At 36.9% G+C, this 26,130-nt stretch overlaps 1 protein-coding gene across 1 annotated transcript in view; it reads right to left on the bottom strand.

Moving 5' to 3' along the window:
* MYBPC3 (myosin binding protein C3) overlaps positions 1–26,130 on the bottom strand; it is a 60,341-nt gene that overhangs the window by 20,806 nt on the left and 13,405 nt on the right. The window contains exons 7-24 of the mRNA XM_075425698.1: positions 24,745–24,793; positions 23,464–23,508; positions 21,003–21,059; positions 20,274–20,276; positions 15,971–15,994; positions 14,830–14,996; positions 13,861–13,993; positions 13,627–13,629; positions 13,070–13,194; positions 12,317–12,422; positions 8,282–8,448; positions 7,729–7,894; positions 6,681–6,787; positions 6,327–6,356; positions 6,025–6,161; positions 4,426–4,503; positions 3,183–3,342; positions 2,366–2,470 (exon numbers count right to left, since the gene is read on the bottom strand). Coding sequence (XP_075281813.1) covers positions 2,366–2,470; positions 3,183–3,342; positions 4,426–4,503; positions 6,025–6,161; positions 6,327–6,356; positions 6,681–6,787; positions 7,729–7,894; positions 8,282–8,448; positions 12,317–12,422; positions 13,070–13,194; positions 13,627–13,629; positions 13,861–13,993; positions 14,830–14,996; positions 15,971–15,994; positions 20,274–20,276; positions 21,003–21,059; positions 23,464–23,508; positions 24,745–24,793 — 1,662 coding nt within the window. The remainder of the gene's footprint in view (positions 1–2,365; positions 2,471–3,182; positions 3,343–4,425; positions 4,504–6,024; positions 6,162–6,326; positions 6,357–6,680; positions 6,788–7,728; positions 7,895–8,281; positions 8,449–12,316; positions 12,423–13,069; positions 13,195–13,626; positions 13,630–13,860; positions 13,994–14,829; positions 14,997–15,970; positions 15,995–20,273; positions 20,277–21,002; positions 21,060–23,463; positions 23,509–24,744; positions 24,794–26,130) is intronic.

The following is a 26,130-nucleotide window of genomic DNA, read 5'->3' as shown; positions in this document are numbered from 1 at the left end:
GTTTTCCAGTGACCTGCTACAAAAGAGTTATCAGCTGTTTCTTTCCATCTCACTGTATTGAATATCTGCTGCTTCGCTGTGTTGCAGATGGTATGCCTGGATGTGATGCATGAGATTTTGTTTTGAAAGCTATTTATCTTTTAAACTATGGAATGAAAAATCAGAAAATACCCCGAATAGTGATTTATACATACCGTGTATTTGTATGTATTGTATGTCTGTTTTTACTCGTAGTCTACAGAGGATGTCTGTAACAGTGGTCAGCTGCAATAGTATAAGCCTATAGCAAACACATTATAAAGGTATGAATTGAGCTGTGTAGGTCAGTGATTCAATCCCTGCTGCTCACAAAGGTTTTGGCTATCAAACTTGTAGGTGTCCCTTTGGTACACCTGGGAAGTATGATTCACACTTACACTGTCTGCAGGGAGATGGAGAACAACAAGCACATTTGCTGAAATGTTAAAGGCACAGACATCATGCATCAGCAGCCTTTTCTGTCTGCGTTGAAACACAAGAAGAGCATGGGAGTCTACAGAAAGTTTTGGGAAATGAGTGATGGATGTACCTTTGAGCTGAGGTTGTATCATCGCTTCTAATGTATAAAGTAAGTCCTGGCATGCTTGTTTTCAGTAGCTTTTAAACAGGGTTAAATGCTGTAAACCAAGAACCTGTGGTTCCTTTGACATGTTCCTGCTTTTTTCTCGCTTCACCAGGGTCTGTGAGACTGAGAGAAGTTCCAGCAACTCAGTTTCTGTTTTTCTGCCATTTCAGATATGCATAGTTTCCTGTCAGAACTGAGACACTTCTTCGCTGTGGCATACCAGAATTGCAATTAAAAAGTAAAAAGGAGATGAAAAGAAGATTCTAGTACTATTGGTGACATTTGGTAAAGCAGATTATTCCCCCAAATGCACAGAATGTATGATAGATAAAGATACTGCTTTAGTAATATAAAATGTACATGAGACCCCGTGAAAGGTTTGTGTAACAATGAAGTGTGAATTTTTTTTCTAATACCTGTTAGATACAGCTAATAAAGACTGTAGAAGACTGCCTACAATGCCATCTGTAACAATATGAAGATGGATAAGAATGCATATGTCTTTTTCCCCTGCCTTTTTAACTTGCTTTGAAAGATCTGTTTGAATGGATAGTGCTGGGTCTTTGCTTCCCTCCCCCACCCTGATGTTTCATTCTAACTCTATTGGAAGTACAGTCCTCTGTTAGCTGAAGAAACCTCCTCATGTAGTGAAAGGGTTGTTAATGGAACATTAACTAAATCATTCCTTTGACAGTGAAAACAAAACAAAGAACTTTCAAAAAAACATGTCCTGAAAACTCTACAAAAACAAATCATGGGCTTTGCATAGTCAAGGGGGGGAGCTTGGCTGTGGTAATGGGGCAGCTATTGGTATATGTCTTTGCATATAATAGTTTAAATCATTAACTTCTTGCTTGCTTCCTGTCAGAACAGGTGAAACCAGAAAGGACTGTTTATTGTTTATTCCTGCACAGATAACATCAGTTGAATTAAATGAGTTAAAAGAATTTTAGAACATTTCTAGCCCTGGCATCCCCATGAGAGTCCATATAGCTTTCAGTGTATTTTTTTTTTTTTTTTTTCAAAAGAACCTCAACCGCCAGTGATCTTTATTAAACAAATTGCTAGATTTGGAATCCAGAGGAATTTTTCCCTAAAATTGGCCAAGACCCTGCATTATTTGCTTTTCCTTCTGAGGATCACAGGGAGTTTTATCTGAAAACCACCATGCTCTGCAGAGAACTTAAACCAGTGTTAGTGATACTCTTGGTTGCTTTTGCTCAGTTCCTGTATTGCATGATAACTTGGGTTTCTATAGATTGTAAGGTCATTAAAATGATTGAAAGGTTTTGTGTCCCATGGCGTGTGGTTGTACAAGAAGTAGAATTATGAAGTAGTTTTCTAAGAAATGTATTGCGTGAGTGCTTGAGATTGCAGACAACTGGAGTTGATGACTGAGGTGGCCACAGATCTGTTTTGGTATTCGTAGGTAAGTCCACAGGCCTGTATACAGATCTAAAATTTCAGTCTTGAATGAGAATGTTTAGCTTTAGCTATTTTTAGTATCACCTTCTTGTGCTTTGGTAACTTACTTGAAATATTTCTCTGATTCAAATAGCACGGGTAGGGGGCACTCTCTCCCTGAAATTGAAGGGCCAGAATCCAGGCCAGTTTGAAGGTTTGATATAATAGAGTGGTTAGTTTCTGAGGGTCAGCTTTCCTAGAGTGACTAAACATAGAGAATCCTTCTGTGCCATTTTAAAGGAGCAGAAAAAAATATAGGCGAGGCTGCTGGGGACTTTATATTTTGGCACTTCTTACCAAGTACTGGCTGCCCTCCGTCATATTTAGGGGGTTGCCACTGCACAGTACAGTAATCTTCTCCAATGTTGCTGATCTTGGGAGCTTCTGGGGGATCAGGAACATCTGAAGGAAGTGTGAGAATGAATGAGAGTTGTTACTGTTTCAATTTCTGTAGACAAGTCGGTAGATTTAGATTAGATATAAGAAATAAATTCTTTACTACTAAATTTTAATACTGCAGGTAAAAATGATTTTCTTTTATCATTTCTAAGTTTGCTTATAAGCTGACCTTTTGTCATATGTGAGGTAGGGTATAAACAATTTGAATGTTATGAAAAAATTTATTAAAATTACTGACTCAGAAACATATTCCCCCCAGCTTTTCTGTGACTCACAGTGGCAATCTGTTTATCTTATGTTGGATACATTATGTAACTTTATTCCATTAACCATTTACTGCCTTTAGAATGGAGTCATTTTTGCTTAAAAACATAAACCACAACAAAATGATATGAAGTTTTGATTATCTCAGACAAGCATGAAGCATGTACTTTAGAAGGGAATGCCATCTGTAAAATGATAGGATCACTTGAAACTGGAAATGTAGAAAAAGAAATACATGGATTTCTACTGGGAGTCGTCCTCTTGCCTTTTCACAAAGAAGGCAACTACATGTGAAGAATACTTCTGACAGACATTGTGATTGATAATATTCCTACCTTTATGATCCTGTTCTGTTTCTCTAAATCTACAGAATTTGCCTCACTTTTAGAGAAGGGTGGGTTTCAGTGAACTCAAGAAGCTTTTGTGCTCTGTTTTTCTTTCCTTCACTTACCAATAACTTTGACTGTGATATCAGCCTTATCTTCTCCCACTGGGTTCTTAACTGTAACTCTGTATACTCCCTCGTCCTCCTTTTCTGCTCCTTCCATGATGAAGACACAGTGGTCTTCATGCATCTCCACACGAACTCTGCCTTCAGATTCAAACAGAAGCTGTGGGCAATGAAAGTAACAAATAAAGTCATTGTAAGTTGTGCCAGGGACAGCCTGATAAGCCTGTATGTAAGCTGGTGAAAATCTTCAAATCCTTGAATATTATTTTTCAAAGTTGTTACTAAGTACTTCCTCAAATTCCTACTTGGGATAACTGGTAGTATCAAAGAGTTTCATGGATAATAGTTGGGTACTGTGTGAATTCAAGAAAGTTTGCAAATTCAAATGGTTGAACAAATGTTTTTTATCAACAGTATCTATATTTGGCAGTAGATAACACGGATTTGAATGATTTCCCTCTAAAAAATTTACTATGTGTCTTGTAGCTGTTAATGGCGTGGCATCAGTGTGATTTCTGACTTGCAAGAATGTCATATGGGATAACTTCCTACTCTGAGCTGAGGTCTAAACATAATGACCACAACTTTGCTGTGCATTTATAACACATTCCTTTCTGCTTTATGTGCCCACATGTCTTTAGACTTGGAACAGGAACTATTAGAAAGCATAGGTGCCGAAATAGTGACTAGTAAAGCAGAATCCTAACCTGAGAAAGGTTTATTGTAAAATATTTTTAACTCTATCACAATAAAAAAGTTATGACAAAAAGGGAACCTGTTGGAAAATGAGTCCTCAGTGTTTTGTACATACATGATCCACTCTCTTGGCACTTATTACCATCTTTCTCTGTCTCCTATAAGATTTTGTTCTAGTTTTTTTTTTTTCCCGTAGTTATTATTGAAGCTTACAGATTAAAGGGCGGAAAAAAAAGATAAGCATTCACAAATATATTGAAAAGAGTTTTCAAATAACTGCTTTGATTCCTTGTAATCCAGCCACCATGTGAAGGTGATTAGAAAGAGATTTCTGTGATCAGCATGTTACTCTAAAATTACTCACTAGATCTCTTGTGCCCGTTCAAAGGGTTTGGTAATCAACATTCTGAGGCAGGATGTTGGGCCCAATGTGCTATTTTCTTCACACGTTTTAATATCTACTGACTTTATTTCCTTCTGAATAGGACCTTTTATCTGGAAAACACTAAGCATATTTGTATGTTTTCATGAATATTAAGGAGCTTACCTTACTATCAGTATTTAAGTCACTGTTGTTTTCTGAGGAAGTTGTGGAATCATCATTGCTTCGAATTAAGTCACTTCTCTAGATAAGCAAAGAAACCACAGAAAGTCAGCCAAGTCTTTCTGAGCAGAGCAGTAACACTGTTTCTGCATGACAGAGGAGAAGAGTCCATAGGTTTGTTAGGGGGGGTCAGTACAAAGGTGTGAGGAAAACTGAAGAGCAAAGCAGACCTGGGAAGGAAATCATCTGATACAAAAGTAAAAAGCAGAAATAGAAATAGATGTATCAGACTGCAATGAATTAAGGGAAGGATAAGTCAGCAAAACCAAATTTACAGCTTAACAAAGACGCATTACACTCCCGCAGCAGTATTGTAACTGGTTGTGAATCTGTGTCGTGTGGTACTGGTTACTCATCTTGTGTAACTACAAAAATAAGGATTACTTCTTTCTGTAACAATGGGATAGTAAGTTAATGTAAATGTTTTAACACTGAGAAATATAGTAAGGTCTGTAACACGTGTTAAACAATGTATTCTGAAGCTGTGCTACTGTTTGTTTAGGACTTCGTTAGTAGGTATGTGCTATACATCCTTCAAATCAAGACTGGCTTCTTTCACTCACATGTGGAGACCTCTTGCCTTAGAAATAACACTGTATAGGGGTTGTCTGATACCCAGTTGTCATTTTATGGGAGAGACTTGTTTGAGAGAGTGAATTTCTCTTGATTCCCAAAAGAAACAAATGGCTTTTTTGTTTCCATACTAATTCTGCATTGCACAAAAAAGTCTTAAGTGTTGTGAAATATGCTAATGTGAACAAAGAATGCAGCAGAACCATGAAGAAATGAGATTGGGGAAATTAATTGGCAATATTATTTTGTCTGTATCTAAGCCTATGTTAAGTGTAATGATGCTGTAGAATATTATGCAAAGTATTTCTGTGTTTTGTGCTAGCTCAAGAGACCACAGATGGTGAGGGGTGGGGATGTTCTGAGATAGCCAGAAAGGAAACTCGCTTAACATTTTGTGTCTAGCTTCTAAATGATTTTTTTGTTTGTTTTGTAGTTGCTTTGATAAGGCAAATAGCAAGTGCTTTCTATTTTCATTTTACCAAATACAGTTTTACACCAGTGGTCTGCTAAGAAGACCTCTTCTTCACACACTGTAGAATTCTAGAGGAAGATTAAAAAAGAAGCTGCCATCTCCAGAACATGTCCATCCTATCAGGTGAAGGTACTAGGGATGACTCATCATTTATTTCTTTTTCTCTGAGGTAGGAAAAGAATAAATGTGTATGGTATCCTACTGCCTGCATGTACATATGTCTACTCATATATACTCAGCCCTTTCTTTTAGAACAGAAAAACAGGCAACAGTTCAGGAAAAGAACAGTTCGGGATGGCTTTCACAAAAACAAATAAATCCTGAACAGCTGCATTGCAGATATTTAAATTTTTTTCTTGAGGTTTAAAAAAAATAAAAGGAAGGTGGAAATACTTGTAACTGAGAATTGTAAATCAATTTGAGAGAGATTTGAGAAAGAAAATAAATTTCCTGTTGTGACTTCCTTGCCTCAGACATTGTGTCAGGGTACACATTACCTTGTTTACTTTCTGCCAGATGACAGTGGGTGTTGGATCTCCTGATATGGGAACATCCAATCTCAACTTGTTCCCAGCCACCACGACAATAGTGTCAGGGGATTGGCCCAGACAGTCAAGGTGGATTTTGGGAGGTTCTATAGCAAAGGCAGAGAAAGTAAGTTTTAAATATAGTTTGAGAGTTCTGTATTTATATGAAAAAAGGTGAATATTCATACATTATATTAAAAATGAAAAAACACTTCTTTCTTTGCTGTTGAAAACATGTTTACTTGCCTACAAATAATGACTACTGGTCTTACCTTCTCTTGGTACAAAATCAATCTTGACCTCTGGAAAAAAAAAGGGTGGGAGGGGGTAGGAGAAGTAGATCAGAAAACAGAATTTACATAGCATCTGCACCCAAAAATTGATTTTAAAACTGTTCATCATTAAAGCCTCATAAGGCATATACACCAATGGATGAATGCAATAATCTGCAAAACAGGCTCTGTAAAACAATGTGGTAATGATAACACAAAATAACAGGGAAAAGCAATGTGCCTGTAGTGAGGTATCGGGAAAGAGATGCTGCATACTCTTTCCTGGTATAGCTATGATTAATGCCATCATTTTATCCCTCTGGAATTCCCATTACATATTTTAAGATACCTTACCCAAAAACTGAAGCTTGGCAGAAAGGTTGTAAGCAAATCCCTGAGGGATGAAGGAGTAATCAGCCTCGTCACCTGGTGTTACGTCCTCAATAGTTAGCTTATGGATTCTGGAAACATGAACAAATACATTCCATTCCCTTACCTTAGCCTTGTTTCTCCTGCAGAGATATCACAAGAGACAAGGTGCAGGCTATAGCATATTAACAGACGTTACTATTTCTTCTCCCTTTGCCCTAACATCAAGTCAACAACCACCAGGACTGTAGACTGCTCTACTTTCAGTACTCAAGCAAATCCATGTCAGCATGTTGTCTATGAATGAATTTTTCTTTTCAAGGTAGATGCATAGTCTAGTCTGAATAGAGGAAGCAGTTTCTCTGCTTTAGTCCAGTCCTTTACCATTACAAGGGCAGTTGTAATACTGCTGACTGGTTTCATTTGTTCAGATCGTGGTTACAATATGTTCTGGAAAAACAAGTTAAAAATTGATGCTCCATCCCTGTATTATTGTAAATTCAAAACAGAATACAGGAAGAGAGTACCAAGGAAGACTTTGCCTAACGTGTAGTGCTCATGTATCTTCTGAATCTTTTTGGTCTTTTCAAGTAGTAGTTAGACTGCTAAGAAACCTAAGCACAGAATTGCAGAACTGTATGTTTTAATATAAACACTGTTTTTTCTGAAGGGGTTTATATATGTGTTATCTTAATCTGTCTAAATACTACTGATAATTTTAAAGTTATCAGCAATGTGTTTTCTAGATTGTTTGAATACCAAGAAAACATGAAATCCTAATGAAAACAGAGAATGAATTCTGCTGATATACCATTGCATATATGCAAAACATACCAACACAGAAAGACTGCATGAATACCAAAACAAGTCTGTAACTATATGTAGATTGCATATGAGAAGATTTTAAACTTTTTTCCTCTTAGCTGGAGCCAGGAAAAAGTCTTGTTTTGTGTTTCTATCCCATGAGATAATAGTTCCTGTGTATTGTAATGCAATACCTAAGCCTGTACCTGCTTTCTGAAACAAGACTAACCTGCCAATATGGGAGATCTTTATCCTTTCATCTGGGACCACCTCCTTTCCATTTTTCAGCCAGATTCCTTTCACATTTTCATCGGACACTTCACACTTGAAGACTGCCTGGTCACGTGCCTTCACTGTCAGGTCTGCAATGCTCTGATAAACTTCCAACTTTTTCTCTGATATTGTGAGAATAATCGATAAACACATCAACAAACCAGAACAGATCTGTACATAAACAGTTGGTGTGGATTTACTGAGTAGAAAAGGTTAGGGCTGAGCAAGCTGTTTGTGGAAAGGTGAAATGTGAAGGGAGATCCACAGCATGCACGGCTTTAACAGAACTGATAGCTAAGCACCTGTTATTATCAGAGTATCTGTTACATCCGGCACACAGGTCTGTGTTCTCCTTGAAACCTTTATATCAAACCTTATGCCCCTTATTAAGTCTTCTTTCTCCCTAGTGTGAGGATTATGCTACCCCTATGTGCTATCCTGGAGAAGGTTACCTTCAGCCTGTTTTCATTTTTCAGCTTCTCTAGTTCTGTAGCATTACCTGTGCCTACCTTGTACAATTAGTTCAGCGACTGATGCCCCACCATTGGTCTTCACAGTGTAGTGTCCACTATCCTCCTTGGTTGACTCGTTAATAATTAGATACTGCTTTTTCCCGTCTTTCTTGAATCGGTATTTGAATGTTTCTTCTCGTGTCAGCTCAATTCCATCCTTTTCCCTGCAATATCAAATGGTGCTGAGTCATTTTTTCTATGGTTGTAACACGAGAGTAAGAGTCAGCTCAATGTTGCTAGAGGTTGGAAGATGCAAGATAAATATAATATTTGTAGCATTTCAAGTTATCAAAAAAGACACTATTGTACAAATGTTAGTGGGACCAGAATCAGAATGCTTTTAGCTTGACCATTAATTTTCACTAGGTATTTGACTTCTGGTTCAAGAGAGTTCACTCATAAGTAATTACTTGATTTTTATTTATATGCTATAGATAAACATGAAAGTATGTTAAATGCTGTAGAAGGTGCGGGGATCAAGACAAACTTCACCAGCAGGGAATGTACTATCTTAAAAGCTGCCATAAGGTAAACGGGACTTGGTGGGAAATGACTTAAAGGTATTTCAATAATCTTTTTAACCTGATATAAATTATAATTGTTAATGGTTTGTAGGCATCAGTAAAAAAAGGAAATTTTAGGAAATTTTTAGATGTATTTTGGATTTTGTAGCCCTTTCCATTGAAGGATGCCACAGTATATTTAAGGCTTTACTAAATTAAGCTTCACCATCCAGCCTGGGAGGAAATTTAATTATTGTAATTTCCAGTCGTCATAAAGGGAAATGAGCAGAAAGGATTCATGCTGTTTAGTTAAGGTCACACAAAATACGCAAGACATTTTAAAGATTTCCTGTTCCTAATCCTAAATAACATAAACAGTCTACAAGAAAAGAACTTGGAATTTCTTCAGCTTACTCTTTTTGTAGTATTTTATATTTTTTTGGTATTATTTGAATATATTTGTTATATTACTTGAATACCGCTGCAGTTTGTAAATGAAAAAGATTTTCTCTCTTACACTCATGTGAAAAAAGAAATAGAAAAGGTGTTATGCTTTTAATAGAGTAAGAATTTTCCTTCTACCTAGTTTTATTTCCCTTAGTTGTTATTGGTGACTATTCAGCTTAATAAATGAGCTTACAGGATAGAAAATTGAAATGCTATTTAAGGACTCATTAAAGTACTATAACTCTAGTCTCTAGGTAGATGTATGCAAGGAAACCTTTTGCCTCTGTCAGAGTCTGTTGAAGCAAATCACAAGATCAAAAGTTTTTGCAGAGACAGGAATACTACAGCTTGTGACTTAAATGTACCTGCTGCAGCTGCATTTCAAAATACCTACAGGTTACTCTTTCCTAACTCTTCTTTAGAGCACAGCTTACTGGAGTTTGTAGTTGGTTTAGAAAATCACTGGCCTCTCTTCCAGATCACAGGACTACAACACTAGTAAGGAAGGAAACAGAGGATGCTTGTGACAACCACGTGAAATGCAGTGCTTAGTGTTACGGCAGAACAATGTTTCTTCTGCTTGCTGAGTGGCAAGAGTCTAAGTCCACATGCAAGATCCTCTCCTAAGGCTGATATTCTCATTCATGCAGATTAGTTCTGGAACAAGTGCTACAATGCAATGTGTAAGCCTGTGCTGAACTGCTGAGAATGGACTATAATCCAGAAGTTCAACACGCTGCTGTGGCAAAACCAGGCACATGCGCTGTGGCTTGTGTTCCAAAGCTGAACTTGTAAATTTGTTTTTTAATGGAGTATTTTGACACGTGGCTCATCAAAGATATCCGAATGTTCTATTCGGCCATTGGTAAAAAAGAGATCTCTTGAAATCTTGTCTAAATAATGAAAATAGACAATTTGCCATGACTAGTGTCTTAAATCCCTGTGAAGTGAATAGTATATTTAACTTGTGTTTGTTTTACTGACTAGCACATTGCTGATACTGTGTATGAATAGAGTGTTTCCAGAGGGGTGTACTGACAGATAGTGGAGTGATAAAATTGTAACTCTCAAAAAAGAACTCCCAGATATCATTTGGCTTAAAATAAAAAATACACTGCTGGAGTGAAAAGTGAAAAACCTTGTATAAAGTAATATTATAGGCCTTCCTTCGGTTACCAGAGCAATGAAGTAGAAGAACTGGCTGATGTTAAAGTGTAAGTGGAGGATTTTATAGAACCATAGAAGTGTTGGTTGAAAGACCACTGTAGGCCATCTGGTCCAGCCTTACACTTGAAGCAGAACTAGTGCAGTAATAGGTAGGTCAGTCGTGATTTAGTCTGTCCAAGTCCTGAACATCTGCAAGGTCAAATATCTGTTCTCAACTTTGCCTCTCAATGCCTCTTTTCTCTGTCTGGAAATGCTTTGCTATTTCTTGTTTAGATTCTAAGGATAAATTGGTTAATGTGTTGTGAGATATTGTTGTAGAATTATATTATTTCCAAGACCATCTAAAGTTTAGAAGTGACTATTCTATAGTACTGCATATTAATAATGTGAGGCCTTTCCGGGTGATCAAGAGAACATTCTTTCCTGGTTACTATGAAGAGACCCACATAATGAATTCTCCAAGCCCTAGTGTGATGGCCATGCCTGGGAGGCTGTAAGCCTTCTTTCTGTCTTGCGCAAGTCACATAATTGCTTTTGTTCATGTGCTTGTGATTTCATATCCCAGGTTGAAAGGGTGCAAGAGCTCTCACAGGTGCCCTGAGTTAGTGCCTGTTACTTGGCTTAAACTGTTGAGCATTTCCCTAATGAGCCATAAAACTGGAACTCTTTCTTCATACTATGTTTCACGTTTTCCCCGGATGCTTCTCTCCATTGTCCAAAATGGTCCCTTTGTTGTCAAAAAGCATTGACAGAGTCTCACATAATAAAATCAGTAAAGTACAGTGTAAATGTCTAACTGCTCAGTTTTCTGTTGCTATGATTTGAAGAGTTTCTCTGACCACTTGCTGCATTTCAGGCTGAGACAGCTGCAGGCTTGCCCTTGTCACACCAAATGCTCATCCCACAGATACCAGTTCTGCTAGATGTATGGGAGTTGTTCAAAGGCATAGGATCAAAGTGTGGCAGCTGCACTGTGCTCTGAGCGGGACAAGATCTAGTTGTCCCCATCTCTTGTGACCAGGCATCTGTAAGCAGTTCCTGAACAATAGCATGTGTGTGCCTATGCATGTGGCTTTTATAGTGTAACGCATATGCTGTACTAACTCTTGGGCTCTATTTAAATTCTCAGTTCCTTCCTTTGGGAGAGCAGATGAGTGGTTGGCACTTTCCAGGAATGTAATGGGCATTATGGGAACAGTTGATAACCATGTCCCTGAAGCTGTTAACAAGCACAAGAGAATTTCATCTGGTAGAGAAATAAAGTGAGAACAGTGTGCATGAGTCCTGGTATGTGAGCACTGCCTGCTGCGCCTGCCCAGGCAGCACGAACCTCCCAGCTTCTGCTCAGCTGGAACACCCAACAAAATGGACTCTATGGTCTAAATGTTTGTCATCCTACTCCTGCTTGCTGCATATGCATAATGACTGGCTTTGCAGGATCACCACAACAGATACATTAAAATAAGTCTATGACCTTCCCTCTCTGTCTCAAGAGAGACTAACTTTTTACCTAAGAAAAAGAGAAGAAGCAGAAGATTCCATAAAGTAAAGCAAACTCATCACAGCGCAGATCTGATTAGTCTGGGCGATAGACATTACTGTCGAGTGTTTAGAAAACTTTAAAGCTAACAGCTCAGTACAGTCAGCAGCATTCTGTAAATGCTGAACAAGAAATTCTACAGACACTATAAAATATCTATACTTAATTTGTTTTCTGCTGTGTTCTGGCCTCTCAGTTCCTCCTCTGTTTGACGTACAGGAGGAGGATGAATCTTTTTCTGAAAACAGTTATGTAGGATGCCGCCTTCTTTTTTAGTCCAAAGCTTTTGTCCACAAACACTGATCCTAGAATGTCCCGTGGAGGGATATGGTTTCATGTTTTGGGGTTTTTTTCCCCCCTTTTCTGTTCCCTTACCATTTCACAGTAGCTCCTTCCTCTGAGACTTCACACTCAAACTCCACTCTCTCTCCAACCATCACCATCTGGTCCTCCAGTGGATGAGTGATCAGGATTGGAGGTTCTGGAAATGAAGAGACTTATATTAAAACAGTGTTCTGAAACACTGAAGACCACAGGTAGATTTCACCACTCTGCACTCCACAGGAAGAACGTCTGGCCAAATACATGGTGACGCTCTCTGTGTTGGAACTTAAAACTTTGCTATGGTGGATCACACTATCAGTATTATCAACTGGCCTTTTGGTTTTTACTTTGAGACAGGATACAAACACAGGATTAATCAGTTCTCATATATATTTTGAAATTCTAATCTGGAGGCATTAGTTTGTACTACTAGTAGCTAACTAGTAGTCTGTACTACTTGGTCTGCTTGTAGAGCTTGAGGAATATGTTTATATTGAGCAGAATCAAAGTTTTAAAGTAGGTTTCTAGCCCTATTATTGGGAAGATGTAAATCGCTGTCCAAATGAGAATCAATGGTAATTATTACTGTGCTGTTTCCGTGTGCTTTCTTCGTTGCAGCTATAGGGAAGATTTTCCTTCATTGAACTGTAAGAAAAATATCTACTTGAATAGGTGTCAGAATTTGTTCATATGTTTGAGAATTTTCTTTCCTATGAGATTAACTAATCTGAGATCAGAGAAGGTGTCAGTAGTTCAATGCTAGATGTTAGAGGAGGTATCTTTCCTTTTGCTATCATTGCTCACCTTTTACGAATAATTCGGTGAAGCTCTTCTCCTCCCCTACCACACATTCATATGCTGCATCATCAGCCAGAGAGCAGTGGTTTATGGTCAGTATTCTCTTATTCCCAACAGCCTCAAAAATGTATCTGAAAAGAGAATCTAAATGTAGTTATCAGAGAATAACTCTTTTGGACCCAGTCACTGTCTTCCCCTGCCTGGCAGAGAAGATTCTTACTTTTTTTCTGACATCAGCGGTAAGGTTTTTTAAGACTCAAGCCCTATATCCCTGTCTCAGTGACAGCAGTAGTGTTTGAAAAAATAGCGTAAGAAATTACGGAGAAATCTTCATACAAGTGTAAGACATACAAACTCCTGTGAATGGCATTGAATGCTTTTCTAATATCCAGCCATACAACAAACCTGACTACCATTAAAAATGTCTTGTCATGGCTTCAGCATAAAATCACTGGAAATTGGTTTTACAAACAAGCTACACTGAAGTATATCCCATATCATGAGAAAGTAATTTTGAACCCTGGATATATGCATAAAGATCAGAATATAATCTGAGGACTTACTTGCTAAGTAGATAGATGTAAGCATCCAATTCCATATGTAGATATACAGAGCAAAGGGAAGAAAAAGAAAAAATCGTGAGAACAACAACCGACCCTGAGCCAAAGCACTACTCAGATGTTTCTCAGCTCCTATTCCTCCCTATTTTATTCCTTTCTTTCTAGGAAAAGCTAGTTTTTCCACTTTGTCCAAGCTGTGGCTAATTTCTTTTTGGATTTCCCACATTTCTAGTTTACCTGCCGCTCACTTGGATCTCCTGTCCATTCTTCAGCCACTTCACATCAGCATCTGGATTGGCAACTTCAACCATTAATTTAATCTTTTGCCCTTTGTCCACTTGGTAAGCTGGATCCAGCTTCTTGAGGAATGCTATAATGAGGAATGATTAAGAAAAAAAAAAGAATATCATAATCCTTTTTATACTTAACATTTTTAGTTTTATGTTCTCTGTCAGGAAAGTAAATCTTTATTCCCTCTCCTGTTGTTTACCGTCATCTTAAGTGTTCCCCAGTTTCTGCATCCCTTTTTGCATTTTTATCATTTCTGCCTGTTCTTCATCCTGTTCTGGTTTTCCTTAACATAGGATGAAAAGTGTGTGATATAAACTAAAATAAGCAAAGTAAAATATTCTAAATCAGATGTGAATATGTACTTTAACACATCCTAAATGGAGTTACAGCTACATCTGCCCATGTAGGAGAATGGTACTTGTGGTCTCAGCTACTGAATGGCAGCTTGCCTTCTCCATTTCAGATGTTTAAAACAAATTAGTTTAAATTAGCTAACTAATACTTAACTAGACAACAAAAGGCTCAATAATTCCAAATGTATCATCCTAATGAAAATTAAATTCTTGAAATGTACCACTGATGCCTGACATACTGACCAGTTTTGGGGGTGAGGGGAGCGGGGGGGTGTTGTTTTATGTTCAGGGAAAGATTAAGAGGCAAGGCAGAAGAAACTAGTAAAATGAGCGGGTTCACAATAACCAGAGTTTCAGAGCAAGGTAGCTCAGAGCTTTGGGCACAGCTTTAATCTTTGCTAATCAGCACTTCACACGTAAAGACTGTGTAACAATTGGAACAGGAGTTTCCTATTTCTTATGTTCTTATATCTGGCTGCTGTCCAGCTGACGTTAGTATTTGAAGAACTCCCAGAGAAGAAGATATGGACACATATATTTGGAATAAATATAGCTTGCCAACCTGTACTTTTTTTCTCTTCCTTCTTTATGCGTTTGAGGCGTTTCAGCATCCCACGCAAATCTGTAATACCATACTGAAAAGCAATTTTCTCATATTCAGAAGGAGGAGCTTTCCTCAGGATTTCCCAGACATCAACATCAGATTGTGATTCAGATTTTGCTTCACCTCTGCAGAAAGGGATTAGAGTATCTGAATGCCATTATTGAGAGGATTTAAAAACAGCCATAGGGCTGGCAGGCTACATATTGGCTTGATGAAGCCATTTCTTAATGAAGAATTTGGCACTCTAACTTTTTTTGCTATATTATGGCCTAAACTAATGAAATAAAACTGGTAACTAGTTTTACTTCTATTTATATTCACAGTGATTAAAATCCAATTGCTATCCTCAGGGGTTTACTTTCTAATAGCCAAAGCAAATAAATATTAGCTTCCCTTTAACAGTGGGTAATGGAAACACAAGGAGACTCATATTCCAGTGATGATCATGCACAAACCATGTGGCAAAGCAAGGGACTGAACTGATAACCCGAGAATGCCTTAGAAACAAGGCAGTTGGTTCATGTTAATAAGAAAGGAGTCCTTTTTCTACTCAGGACATTTTTTCTCTTCACTAAAATGAATCACAGATTTTTGAAATATTTGTCATCTATTGTAAATACAATTGTTGGCTATAGTAACTATAAAACATTGTCACCATATTACTATAATAATAATTATAAATGTGGGCCTTTTCTGTGTTTCATTCCTACTGTTAGCTCAGTAAAACTATAAACATTAGGTGTTTTCAGCTTTGGAGCAGACCTTGTCTGTAAAATATACAGCCAACAAATGAAGTTACGTAGAACTTAGCTGTAAGGAAAATTTGCTAAAAGAGAATCGGTTCTTTTTTAACCAGAACCAGGACAAACATAAAGACCATAGACCAGTGAGTCGTGGCAAACAAGACACTATTTACAATGGACTACTTATTTTATAGTTTAACCAAAGAATCACTAATGATTATGGAAGAATTAATGTTTGGTTTAGAAAAACCAAGCGAAAAATTGGTTGTCGGGCTTTGGGAAAGGCATTCTTTTTCTGTAATCATATTTTTTATTTAAAAGATTGTATATAGCAAAAGAAATTGGTGTAACCTTACCGATTTACTGAGCGCAAGAAGCTGCTGTACTCCAGAACGATGCAGAGAACCGTTTGGAAAAACATGCAGCATCCCGATGGGGAAGAAAGAGGGCATTGTGTTAATACAAAAGAGCCACGAATGTCACCTTCACCTTTAGCAGAACAAGCCTGTGCTTCAGTAGCAGAGAGATGAAGGAGCTCATGCAAAAGCTCTGAAATAGGCTTAAGAAAAATGCCGTTCCCTGTTGAAACCAAACTCACTCCCACACTCTGCAATTTATATTATAAGTGTAAGCACTTCTGCCTATTCATAATTATTGCAGATCACCTTACAGGGAAACAAATAGCTCTACTTTGCTCTGTCATCATGGAGTTGTTGCCTGTCATAGTTTGCATTTTGGTAAACAGAGAAAGGATGAAAAAAGTAATATTTTCTGAAAAATTTCTTTAGGAAAAGGAACTTCCTGTGGCTGTTGTTTCTGGTATCACCAGGACCAAGCAGATTCCAGTTCAGCAGAACACACCCTTATAATGAAGCCGTGTTCAGTGGTAAACCCCAACAAGAAGACAAGTTATGCAGCAGGTAATGCAGAGAAAAGTGGAGGATTATTGGGTGCATTTCCAATGTTTTTTTTTCAGGAAAAGAACAGTCGCATTAGTCGGTGAGAAATATTACTACTTAAAAAAGCATGACTGTGGTCACCCTAGACAGAAGGTATATTCAAACATTTCTGGTACTCCTTTTATTGGCCCAAAAAGGCTTGCTTGAAACGAGAACACTGTGTTTGTTAAAGTACTGCAGACCAGTCTTGGGATTTCCAGCACCCTTGTAGCTCTTTAACAGAAGGGAGGCAAGAGAAAAGGATTTCAACTTAGTGAGTTTGAGCTAAAATATGGCACACAATATCTTATATCTTTGGAGTGGTTTAGCGCTTACTAAGCATTATGCCCTCACTAGCACTCATTGAGTTGAGAGGTGTATCTGAAGTTTGGACTCCTGCGATAAATGTAGCCTACAGGGTATTTGCTTTGTCGTAACAATGCATCAACATCACCCACAAATTTAATCAGGATTCCTCTTCTCTATCTGTTATTTAGTTTGGGGCAGCTATGTATGGTTTGTAGTTTGCATAGCAGAAGGCAGGGCAATTGAACTGATTTGCGAAATAGACCAAGATTTTTTTTTATTTTTTTTTTAACATAAGCAGTTCTTGGGCTAATTGCCCTGATCATAGCAATGAGCAGTGTTAAAATATTTTGAAATGTAAATTGGAATGGATATATAAGTACATAAAACTAGAAATATATAATATTTCTAATATGTGCTGAGTTCTTATCTCTAAAGGAAATATAAAATCATAGGAAAGAGTTAACAGATTCAAATGTTATTATTTTCGCTTGGGCATTATATAAATATTGGTGGTCTTTCTGTCTATCTGTCTATGTATATGCTCATCTGTATACACTCCTTTACCTGAAAATTTGCAGGTAGGATTATTCATGGAGTTTTCAAAAATATTTATGTCAATTATTTTTAAATACATCTTGAGAAAAATCTAGTTTGGGAGCAATTCCACAGTCTAGTGTATCTCACTGTTGGGAAGACTTCCTTAATTTTTGCTTTAGCTTTTCCATTACTCAATGTCAACCCATTGTTATATCTGGCAATACTGTTTTGGTGTATGCAAGATGAAATACAAGAAACTTGATCATAAGCAAGAGCATAGTCTCCTCCTTGGAAATAATAACATTTTCTAGTTACAGGAAAAAACCTTGCAAATTGCATGTGAAATGGTACTAAAAGCTAAAGGTTGTAATTGGTATAATGTTTAATTTAGTTCTGAAAAAGAAAAGAAAAAACCCATCGTTGGCTCTGAGCGAGAGTTTCCCCATCCTAGTACTCCTGTTCACCATTTTGTATTTGTTAAAATGTTCTTTTTGATCCCATAAAGACACAGAATTTCCACAATTAGGCTGTACTCTTCCACTACCAACAGGAACTAAGCAGTGTGCGAAAAGTAATAGAGCACTTGAACTCCTGAAGTTTCTCTCACCCTTACGTTACTCTCCCTGATGTTGGGGACCTTTATTCAGAGTAATCCCCTCATAGGTTAACTATGCACTTGAGGGCATTAAGATGCAGATGAGTGAATCTGCTGTAAATGGAATATGCAGCTGGTATGTTTTAAACATATGTGGAGGAGTTATAAATAGTTTTGTACATCCCAGAGATAGTTCCTTCCTATCCCATTACTGTCAACTGATTGGACCCTGTCAGCTGTCACCTCCTTCAAGGTCTCTGCTCACTATCCCATTTAATAGTTCTGTGACAGCTGTTCCCTTCCTCTTCCCAGTGACCTCTCCTTGGCCCATGACATCTGTATGTCAACACCAGTTAATTAAATTACAGCGATAGGAGATACAGTATCAAATGAAGCTCTCTTTATTATAGTGGGAATGTTCATGACCTCTAGATTGAGGGGCACTTGTAAATTAGGTGGGACAAAGCAGAAGTGGTAAAGGAATAATCTTCAATTCTATCTGAATCCACATAGCTCTTGAGAGTTCCTCAGCATGAGGTCCCTTTTTCCGTTCTATTTTAATGAAGAATACTTCCATTCCGCGATGAGTTTTTATGCCTATCGATTCTCATTAATATAGGTCTTCAACCTGTGGTGTGCAAAGCCTGAAAGATCCACAAACTAATTCTAAAGTAGCTGTGAAAAACAGCTAGGAGCAATGAATTTATTGGTATGCCTAAATTCATTAAACAGAGATTTGTAATTCAAGAAATGTCAAAACCACTGATAAAATGCAGTGAAATTTATAAGCTTCTCTTAATGAATTATGTTTATAGTCTAATAAATAATGAATAGTTAAATCCACAAATTGAACATTTCTGGAAATACTGGAGATTTTTACTACTTTTTAGAGTTCTATCACTGCTCAAAACTATGAAAGCGGAAAGAAAAGGCACTAGGAGAGGGGCTCATAGAACTTAGCACTCAATTCCAACTGGAGTCACTGTGTGAAGTTATGCAAATATTTTCACATTGGCCTCCATTTATTTGAAATTTTAAAAAAGAGATCAACATTTCTTTTTTGCCTTACATTTTCTATAGAAATTAGAATGTGTGTAGAACTGCTCTATTTCAGCTCTCAAATCTGTACAGTTTTGATTACTGCTGTTATTCAGAAAGTATATTTTCCCTACTTTAGAATAACATAAAAAAGCTAATGTGCTTTTTGTTTCGGGCTTCCCTGGTATTCATGATGAAACAAGAACCTTTGATATCAATGTCAGCTACAGAAAGGTTGGTGGGTGTACTTTCTGTCTCGTCTAGCTGGCTCCCTAGAGAGTTCTGGTTGTAGTGATACTGCAAAGCCAGAATTCACTCCTAGTTGTATATTTTGCATGTTGCATAGCGCAGGGCTTTTTATACCTACATGACCTTGTTTGCCCCACTGAAATTTGGGTGAGTTAACCTGAGTGAGACACGAGGGTAGTGTGGCCTTATTGCATTCCGTAACCAAGCTACTTCAGATGTCTACATGATTCTGTACTCTTTGTGGAGATAAAACACTTTTTATAAAAATAATGATATCAGTACCTGAGCAGAGACTGAACACAGATTCACAGTAACATTCACCCAAGTAGTTGATTGTGAAAACTTAAACTGAGTAAGTATAGATTTTCAAAACATGATTCTAGTGACAAATGTTTATAGTAACTTCAGGAGCTGGAAACACAGAGTGAGCAGTTGGGGGCAGTGAACAGAAAGAAGCATGCTTGGAGTAATGGGGATGATAGCGAGCAATGGAAACTTTACCTGGAATAAAAAGAAATGTTTTGCAATATAAAGGCCTGTACACTTATGGAATAGGTGACTTCAGTAATACGTTCACTTAGCATGTTTAAGGATGGATAGAACAAAACTTCAGTGCATATTTAATAGGCACCAGCAGGCATATTATGCTAATTATTTTTCTGATTCTAATTTCTATGACAATAGGAATTTAAAGCAGCAGGTTATTGAGAAGATCTGGAAATTCAAGGACAATTTAAAACTGCTTATGAAAGAAAGTGATAGTACATTCAAAGAAGTACATTGATTTGCATTGAATGGTCCATCCTTAACTTTTACTAATTGTTTAAAACCATTTCTGTCTCAGAAATTGGCGGATGATAATTTCTTTCATACTATCTATTTTTTTGTCGCACTCCACACATAAGAGAAACATGCGTGCATTATTTCAAACCAAATGGTTCTTGTATTCAGTTCGACCCATGCATTTATAGTAAAATAGAACAGAAATCTTACTCTCTGTTGGCAACCATGGAATCCAAAATATCCAGATTAACATAGTAGTAAAAAGAGGAAAACATAAGTAGTCAAGTTATGAAAACAGATGTGGCGAGGAAGGATGAGAATGGGAAAGGAAATTCCACAAAAACAAGTGAAAGTTAAACCAAGAAATAAGAATTAGAATTGGAACAGTAAAAAATATGTATGTGATATTTATACAAGATAGAATATCTTTTTTATATGTGATAAACAGCTGTATAATATATAATATGTAGTTGTATGGCGTAATATTGACATTTAGATATCTAATAAAAAGGCTTGTCCTCCCAGCTCTCTGATGCAAAGTGTTGTGAAAACTTAGGCAGAAAATTCTTAATAAGGCAGCATTATAGACAGGTATAGTAAATTGTTGTTGTCTTGGAGTTTTTTTAATGAAAGGTGCTAGTGGAAGCATGTAATTAACCTAATCCCAGCCTCTTCCATCTTGGGAAAGATCAATCTTTTTGTTTTCTTTCTTTTTTTTTTTATTCTCCATTATAAACCTAGCAGAAATGCAGCAAATGCTGAGTATATGGGGAAGTTGCAGTGATTACCTGTCATCCTTTTTCTGGTTAGAGCTGCTTTAGGAAAACTACAAGGATGCTGAATTCATGGAACTTTCAATTATTCTAGTTTTAGTATTTTCAGAGTTGTTCAACAGAAGCTGGTTACTTTATTTCTCTAAGTCTATGGATTTTTACTCACCTTTTTTTCAGTAGGGAAGTAAAATTAAACTCGCCACCCTCTTCATGTCCCTCAGTACTGTATTGTAACAGAAAACCATAATTAGTTTCAGAAGGAAATGGGACTATCATGTGAGACTGTATCATTACATAGGTGATACATTTTTGTAGGGGAGTAGCAGATGGGTTTAGAATGACTTAGAGCGTGCACTGACATGGAAGGTGACTTAATTAGGCTCCTTGTCCCTACTGATCTTCATACAGGTTAAAAGAAATATCTTTAATGAACTTCTATTTTTTTCTGTACTGATTATGGATAAAGTTGTACGGGGTATTAATTTGGTGGTCATAGAGATCTGGAATGAATTTGTTATAAGCATGTTGCAGAAGCTTTCCTTTAGAATCATTAATGTTTTTTGAAAGCTGTAGTTTCAGGACTGTGGATATTGTTTACAGAGTGGGGCAGTATTTAACCAGCCTATTAGTAGGACTTCTTACAGTCTAAAATCACGTGGTTTTTTTTTCAAGTGTTATCCCAGCTGTTAATGTTTCTTAAGGCTCTTTGTGATTCCAGAATTCATTATACTGAAAAAAGTGTCACATCGTTTATGCTTGGGAGAGTTAAAGCAGGAATTCTGGGATCTGACTTTGATTCTGAGATGAGGTTCAACATGCTGAACATGTTGTTCGACAAACATCATGGCACACAATGTTGTGGCGAATTGATTTGTCATAACAAGAAGCAACAAGCAGTTTTTTTGGTGTATAGTTCTGTCTGTTACATATGGTGAACTCCGATGGAATGCACAATGTTGTTTTCTGGTCTCAGTCAAATGTGTTCTAGCTGTGCTTCTGAACATTTGAAGTATGGATCTACCTTGAAAACTTAGTGTGTAGTCACTAAAATCCCTTCTTTGGGTTTAATTCTTAAAAGATCACTTCAGGGATTTGATATAAGTGTGTTGGGAGTTACTCTGGATTTAATGACTATTGATTATGTAACTTAGAAAAAAAAAAAGGTCTTTTTTCCATTCATACAGGGTTTAGAAAGTTAAAATAGATTTTCCTCAACTCAGTCTCCCATGATCAATGTTCAGCTGCTGCTTGACATCTCTGTTGTCTTGAGTACAAGTATTTGGTGATGCCATCTCACAGCATTCAGATTCTTCCAGCAGCACCATCTGACATAATTATTGTTTTATACAAAGAAATTATTCTTTTCAGTTGTACTAGTGGTAGTGGTAGCCCATAATGCTGTCTCTGTCAATACACAGTGCTAGTTGTTTCAGAGAAAATCAGTCTGTCTGTAGAAGTGTAAGCCAGAATGTCAGGAAAACTCGATATTGCAGGAACAAGTATATTAAAAGGTAAGAAAACAGCCTTAACAGATAAATGATGACATTTTAACAGTACAGTTAATAAAATGGAAGAGAAATGAGTGCCAAACTTCTTGTGCTGCTGAACAGTGAAAGGTTAGTGAGAACAAGTAATAATTTTGAATCGGTGTAATTTTGAATGTATTGTGAGAAGAGATATTGTTATTAAGAAAGTACCATTTTTACTTCGTGATTACTTTCAAGATAGTACAGTATTGGAAAGGATAATTTCCTAGGTATAATGCTCAAACATAGAAGTGTATTTTTGGTCACTTTGCTACTTTCAGAAGATTTTTGATGTTTGCAGGATAAAATGTACATAAAAATCACTAGTCTAATCCCAAATTTGAAAAGGGCTTCTTGTGACCAAATATTCAGGAAATCAGAATCTACAGCTGGGAGAATAACTAGTCACCTTGTTGCTTCCCAGGTGGTACTTAAATTTTCAGGCTTTTAATTAATATTAGATTTTAATTAATCTTTAATCCTATATTTTAAGATTTTCAGGAAAGCCTAGCAATCAACGTTTGGCTTTTCTGAAGAGTAAGACCCTAATAATTGCTTTAACCTGCATAGAGTGAAGTCTAATCTCAGAGTTCCTATTTTCATTATGGTAGAAGACATTGGGACCAAAAGGGATCGGGTGGGAAATTTAATGATGCTAGGATAAAGAGTGTGCCAGGAAACAAGAGATTTTCATATACATGTGTGTTGGAACATTTCTGTGAGCAGCGGCAATTTTGGTCAGGATGTGCTCAGTAGAGAGGAAAACACGTAAAACAGGGGGCAGACATAAATATAATTTGAAGTTACTTTTTCTTCTAAAAATGCTGAGATGATGCCACTTGCCAAACACATGCCTCTTCTGTAGAGGAATCTGTCTCTCACTGAACTATCAAACTACTATTTTCATTATTTATACTCATCTTACATTACTACTTACTTGTATGTATTTGTCTCATATAAATACTACATACTATAAATGATGATTTATTTGGAATTTAAGCTGCAGCTATTTCTGTGAGTTTTTTTCTTTTTTCTTTTTTTAAGCAGAGAGACAGTTCCTTGTTAGACTTGGATTTATCTGCTGACACAGACAGTGGCTACCTGAGAAAGGCTGAAGTCATCCGTCTCCCCCCTCCTGCCAGGCTCCTGAGTGAGGGTATCAAAGACAAAACTTCAGATTTAAATAGTTCAGTTCAAAATCTGGCTCCATTCTTAGAGAAGAAACTGAAAATCTGAACAACCTGAAGCTACTCGCACTGTGCTCATTCTGAACTGACTCTAAATTCTTTTAACTGTGCTAGCAAGAAGAGAAACTCTCGAAGCCTAACACGATACAACTATGCACTGAATGTCCTCTATTGAATAGGCATCACAGCAAGGCTGGGCAGCTACCTATGGATGGGTTTGACTGTGGGTAAATTCTGCGCACCTTTTTTAGTTCTTTGTGATAGAATATTTTTAAAAAATCTCGTAAAAATAGCACTTACAGGGAAACACTCAAGGAGTTGCCATGGATGATTTGTGTCTTATGTTAGAGAATTAGATGCCTGTTGGAATATTCTCAATCTAGTAACTTTGCAAAAACATATAAAAACTAAAACAGAAACTGAATTACACAAACGGAAAAGAAATACTCAACAGTGAAAAAACACATGTTGTTATGTGTCTAAAAAAATAAAAAACCCCACACTTTTGTAAATTTAACTAATGGAAGGGAACATTATTCCATTAAGTCATATATCAACTCAGACAGTATTATAGATGTGGGGAGTATAGCCTTTTCAACACCAGTGCAACACCTTGCAGTCTTTAATATCTAAGACCTACATGTGTCTGGGTCTTTACACAGATGCTTACAGTATCATTGTCTTCATTCAATTAGTATAATTATAGAACCTGAAAACAAATACAACCAAAATGCTTGTATTAATGTTATCAGTGATAATGCTGCTTACAGAGCTCACATCAAACTCCACTTCTTTGTTTAGCAAACATTTGTATTAAGGTACCTGTAGTTCCTCAATCCAGACTAAATCAAGTCTAGACTCTACACAGAGTCTTCTCCTTCTTATTGGTCTATGTCTGGAGTGCTCTTTACAGGTCTGGAAAAAAAGTGCTGAAGTACTTGGTAGAATTATACACATTGTCAATTGCGTAACCAAAGACAAGCATAATTGATATGCTAATACAAACTCTAAACTCTCTTAGATGATTTGTAGGAGTTGTATAGTATTTTAATAGTAGAAATATTTTCTTAATAGAAATATTTTATTTGCTTGTTTGCACAATGGCTTTGCTTTTAGTTAGTTTTATTTAGGAAGGTAATGAATTCCACATGGAAGTATAATCTGATCTACATAAGTTTCTACCATACATACTCACGTGCGTCGGAAGGCAGCGCGAATATCCAAGTCTCCAGTTATTGGTGCTTCTGATGTGACAAAAAGTGATGAACAAGAATGGGAGAGCAAGTCAAAATAATGCAAAAATACAGTGCTATTTCTAAAGCTTTTCCTCTCCAGACTTTTTTTTTCTTTTAGTTCTTATATTGCAAATTGTGATCAGTTAACATATTGAAAGATTGAAGCATCATCTTTAAACACGTAGCCTTCACTAATTAGCTTTCAACGTCCAGTGTTTTGTGTATAACAATTCTGGCTCATGCTTCATAATAACCTGCAGCATGATGAACTCCTACTGGTAAATTTTAGTTTCAATACTGGCTTCACAGGGTATTTAAACCCTAATGTGAAAACCACTGGGTATCACCTAAATATTATTACTAATAATAAATTGTAATCCATCCTCTGAAAGCAAAGGTAAATTCCTGGAAATATGTAGAGATGTACAGAAAAGCCATTGAGAATGTTGCATAGAAAGAACTTTACTCTGTTCTAAGCATCTGCTGGTATGAATAGGTGTACTGCTGCTACTGGGAGAAAAACTGTTCTCGGTCACAACTCCTAAATCTTATGAGTCCTACAGCTAGCTAGCAAAACTTCAAAAATGAACACTGCTGATTGAATGCATTCAATAAACTTTTGTCTTTTCATATTAGGCTTATTGGTTGCTGGGCACAAATTAATGTTGCAATCCCTTCAGCAGAACCACTGAAACAGGAAATGGTCCAAACATGCAACTCTTTCAGGTGGTCCATGCTTAAAATGTTTTACCTAAACTCTTTCACGCTAGGGGGAAATTGATGTTAAAATGTACTTACTTTTCAATTGCTGATAAGCTTTTCAGTGTGGCAGTTTTGAGGGTGGCACCATGTATTATATAAAATGAGTCATCTAATCTACAAGCAATTTCATATCATAAGGTGCATCTACATGACTTGAGTTTATTGGGAAGAAAGGAATTGATAATAGTGTAACATGTTTAAATTTTTAAATTTCCCACCATTTTTTTTCAAGTATCCATTTTTAGTACTGAACTTTAGCCGAAGTAAGAATGGACCTCTCTCTTATTCTAGTGGAATTAAATAGAATGAAAGAATAGATCTGAAATCAGAAGAAAGCCAGAGAATATCAGTTGGGCTGATTTGCATCTTTCTGCGTGCTTTAAGAGCATCACAGTTCTGACTTGAGTGACATTGCTTCTAATGCTCTGTATCTCTTCCAGTCCATCCCAATCCTCATCTGTGGACCTCTGTAAGTGTACCTGTACCTCCTCAGGACTATACTTCAGATTTATGCTTGTTTAGTAGCCACTATGTACCAGAAAGAATTGTTGGTGGGCCTACAGGAAATAAAAAAAAAAATAAAA

Source organism: Opisthocomus hoazin, chromosome 7, assembly GCF_030867145.1.
Source record: "Opisthocomus hoazin isolate bOpiHoa1 chromosome 7, bOpiHoa1.hap1, whole genome shotgun sequence".
NCBI lineage: Eukaryota > Metazoa > Chordata > Aves > Opisthocomiformes > Opisthocomidae > Opisthocomus > Opisthocomus hoazin.
This window is presented reverse-complemented; position numbering and strand designations above follow the sequence as displayed.